Raw genomic sequence first — 3,885 nt, forward strand, 5'->3', positions numbered from 1 at the left:
CTTTGTTAAATGGCATTTAAATATATAAAATAAATATCAAAAATATAAATCTTTTGTTTTATTATGGTAGCAAAGATCAAAAAATTTCTATATGTGACACGGCACCAGAGTTAAGTTAGGGTTTTTCAAAATGCTGACACGCTGAGCTTAAAAGGTTCGCCATCACTGGTATAGACCAGGCACTGGTGAAGTCACATGCCTCGGTTGTGGGCTGGATCCACAATAGGGGTTGTGCAGGCTGCAAGCAATCCTTGTTTCTTGCTCATCAGTTTTTCTCCATCCCTCTCCCTCTCCCTTCCTTTCTATATCTAAAATATACATACATACATACATATATATATATATATATATATATATATATATATATATGTTTATTTAAGTATCTGCCGGTTCCTAAATCAGCTCACTCTTCACTATAAGCCTTTGCACAATCTGTAACCAATGCCCTGCAGGACCTACCACTCAGTACACTGGTTGCTAAATACAAGGTCCACTACAGGAAGCCCTAGTCATGACCTTAGGAGTCTGGGCTCAGTGTTTGTTCAAAGTCCCCAGGTCCAAGGGATACAAGAGCAGCGGGACAGCCCCTGGACACAACATCTCAGAGGCCACAAGAGTGTGAAGCCCTGAAATTATCTTCACCGTCCAGTACACCCAACTCATTCTGCATTTGTAGGAATTCCTGTAAAGAAAATGGTCTGTTGAGAGCCTGGCAAACACCGCCAGGATCTATGGGCTCAGGCTGCTCAGTGCCCTTGCCCAGCCCACAGGCCAGGTGCCCTCCAGATGCCTGTGTTATCTCAGGGCTCAGTCCTCAGTGCTCACTCCTGCCAGTTACCTGACCATTTACAGGACTTCACCTTCTTGTCCACAATCTTCTAGTCTGTCCTTCCTCTGAGCAATGTCAGGAAAAGTTAGAATCTTACCCCACAAAATGTCCCTCCTTTTTTCACAACCATCTATGCTCCCAGCGTTCTGAGAGTGAAAGTAAAACTCCTCGCGCAAAACCCACACCTCATCTCTTTGTTGCCTTTAGACACAAAACAGGCCCGGGTTTTCCTAATCCTCCTGCCTCAGCCCCACCACCGTGTCCTTAAAGGTGGCATTGCAGCCTGTGGCCCTCATTCCCCATCACACCCTGTGCCACCCAGGAGAGACTCACTGTTCTGGATGCGGCTTCCTGGGCGGCGGAACCTGAGAGGTGCCGGTCCCCAAGGCTGGGGGGTTAAACGGGGTCAGGCTGCGGGGACGCTGTGGGCAGAGAGGAGTCCCGGAGGGACGGAGGCCCCACTCACAGCCTGTTGGTGCTCAACCAGCCTCAGACACCCCCCGCACAGCAAGGACGCTGTCTCCTAGGCCTCCTCCTACTCACGTCCAGTGGCCTGAAGCTTGTGAGTCCTTGAACTGAAGAGGTCAAAATGCCCGCCAGGAGGAGGAAGGTGGAAGTCCCGCCCTAACCGGATGCAGTGACACCAGAAACACCCTTAAGCTCCGCCCACGTGCGCCCATTCCTTTCTGGGTAATGTAGTTTTCTTAAACGCCAAGGGGAGGGCTAGCATCCAGGCCAATGACACTAGTGAATAAAGGTGATGTGGTAAAGGACGGAGAGGAGAGCGAGGACAGGGAGGAGGTGAATTCCTCTCTGCTCTCCACCTCCACCTCTGCCTCTGAGTCCTTGTCGTCCTCCGGGGTGACTGTGGGCGCCTGTGTCTCTGTGGCCCCAGGCATGTCCACTGCCAACTTCCGCTTCCGCGGCTGGATGCAGGTGGCGAGGGGCTCGGGGGCCCGGGAGACGATGGTGGCACTTGGCGGGCTGCTCACCACCTTCTGCTGGGCCGGTGGGGCCACGGCCACGTTGGGGGCCACACCGGTCTCGAAGCTCTTGTAGGAGTAAAAGCTGTCGCGAATCAGGGCTGGGAGGTGGGGGGAGAGCTCCTTGTCACTGGCAGAGACGGCAGGGGACCAGGGTCGGAAGGCGGAGAGGCGCTGGCGAGGGTGAGCACAGCCCAGGCTCTTGCTGGAGGAGCTGGCCAGGGTCCGCAGCCAGCTGGACTGTTTGTCCTTCTCAGAAGACGTGGGGTGCTGGGAGGGAGCATCGTCTGTTTTTCGGATGGAGACGGGGGGCTCAGAGGAGACCAGGGGCACCCGCCGCTTGTACTTGTTGCCGTAGTCGAACTTCTCCTTCACGTCGTCCAGGCAGCGGCCCAGGCGGGCCTGCTCCTCCTTGCCTGTGTAGTCCTGGCTCAGCAAGATGTAGGCCCGCCAGCTGGCGGAGTCGAAGCCCCAGTGGCAGGTCCGGTTCTCCAGGGCCTTGTGCGAGTGCACCACGAACTTGTGCGGCGGGTACATGAGGCGGCAGTCGAGGCACTGGATGCAGGCGGCGCTCGGGCTGCTGTAGAGCTCGGGCACCAGCAGCCCCTTGCACTTGCCGAAGCACTCGTGGTACACGCGCACGCTGCGCTCGCGCAGCTCCAGGCCCAGCGCCAGGCTGGCGGCCAGCTCCTTCTTGCAGGGCGGCGGGTAGACGCCTCCGTAGAGCAGCGCGTTGCACAGGCGCTCCGCGTCCGTCTTGGTGATGAGCCCGCACGAGGGCGCCGAGAAGGGCAGGATGCCCATGACTTTGAGGATCTCCAGCCAGTCGGCCGTGCAGCGCGAGCAGTAGATGTGCAGCTCGTCGCACACCGAGTTGATCTGCTGCAGCGAGAAGTCGCGCAGCACCGAGTTGAGGATCTGCGGCAGGCACAGGCGCTTCTCGCCGCCCACCACGAAGCACGAGATGGTCTCGCCCTCCAGGACGGTCTCGCAGCGCTCGGTGGAGCGGTCGGACGGCATGAAGAAGGGCCCGGGCAGCACGGGCGGCGGCGGCTGGATGGCGGGCAGGTGCAGCACGGGCGGCGGCTCGGCGGCCGCAGGGACCGGCGCCGGCACCGCGGCCGCGCCCGCTTCCTTGGCGCCCTCCTTCTTGTAGGCCTCCTGCGCCCAGCGCGCCGAGAAGGCGGCCAGGCCGCCCAGCGAGCTCATGGAGCTCAGGTGGAACTGCTCCAGCGTCTTCTGCAGCCCCGGGTGCGGCTGGAAGCCGCCGCGACCGCCCGCCGCCGCCTCCATGGTGCGCTCCGACTCCACGGGCCGCTCCCGATCCCGTGCCTGGGACACCCTAACATTACACTTTTGTTATAAGCTATTTAAAACCAATAAGGAGACTTGGTATTCAGAAGAAAATCAACACGTTTTTTAATGACTAACTTTTAAAAGCCCCACCACCACGTGACGCCATCGGGACCCCAAGGGAGCCGGGGCGACGCCCGGAGAAGCCATCACAGCTCCTCGGCCCGCGGCTGCATGAGGACAGGGAGGGTTTTTCTCCAGAGTCTATTTTTTCAGCGACAAGGACCCAGGTCTCCTGTGCTGCCGCGGGGAGGGGAGCGCCTGCGCCGGAGCTGACACTGCCGCCTTAGCCGGCCCGCCCTCCACCTGCCGAGCGGACAGGACTGTCCGGCCGCCCGGCCGCAGCGACCTGCTCCGCTGGGCAGATGGCGCTCCGCCAGCCGAGGCCGCAGCAGCAGAACAAAACAGCATTACTTCACTCTCCTTTTTCTCTCGTTCGTTTGTTCATTTAACGTACACTTAGAACTGCACTTTGTCGGAAACCTTCCCCTGTTTCTCCCCCAGCTGACTGAGGTTCTCACCTTTCAGACGTTGAACCCGCCTGCCTGCTCGGGCGCGAGAAGCCCCTCTGGTGCTCGGTTGAACAAGGGAATCACACGGAAACGAAATGCAAAAACTGAACTTTGGGGGTTGCCGGGAGCTGGTCCATGCTTGCTGTTTCAAGGGACCTGGCATATATGGCATACTGTTCTTAATATGTTTGCTCACCTTCTTGGCACT

The 3,885-nt window shown here is 58.2% G+C and overlaps 1 protein-coding gene across 1 annotated transcript; it reads right to left on the reverse strand.

Annotated features, from left to right (window-relative positions):
• Nucleotides 1-1,158: 1,158 nt before the first annotated feature.
• On the reverse strand, nucleotides 1,159-3,678 carry LOC132223055 (ski oncogene-like). Its single transcript, XM_059678426.1, has 2 exons — nucleotides 1,575-3,678; nucleotides 1,159-1,217 (listed from the first exon to the last, which is right to left on the reverse strand). The coding sequence occupies exons 1-2, from the start codon at nucleotides 3,103-3,105 to the stop codon at nucleotides 1,159-1,161; spliced, it is 1,590 nt and encodes a 529-aa protein (XP_059534409.1). The 5' UTR covers nucleotides 3,106-3,678.
• Between the last annotated feature and the right edge of the window lie 207 nt (nucleotides 3,679-3,885).

Source organism: Myotis daubentonii, chromosome 21, assembly GCF_963259705.1.
Source record: "Myotis daubentonii chromosome 21, mMyoDau2.1, whole genome shotgun sequence".
Taxonomy (NCBI): Eukaryota; Metazoa; Chordata; class Mammalia; order Chiroptera; family Vespertilionidae; genus Myotis; species Myotis daubentonii.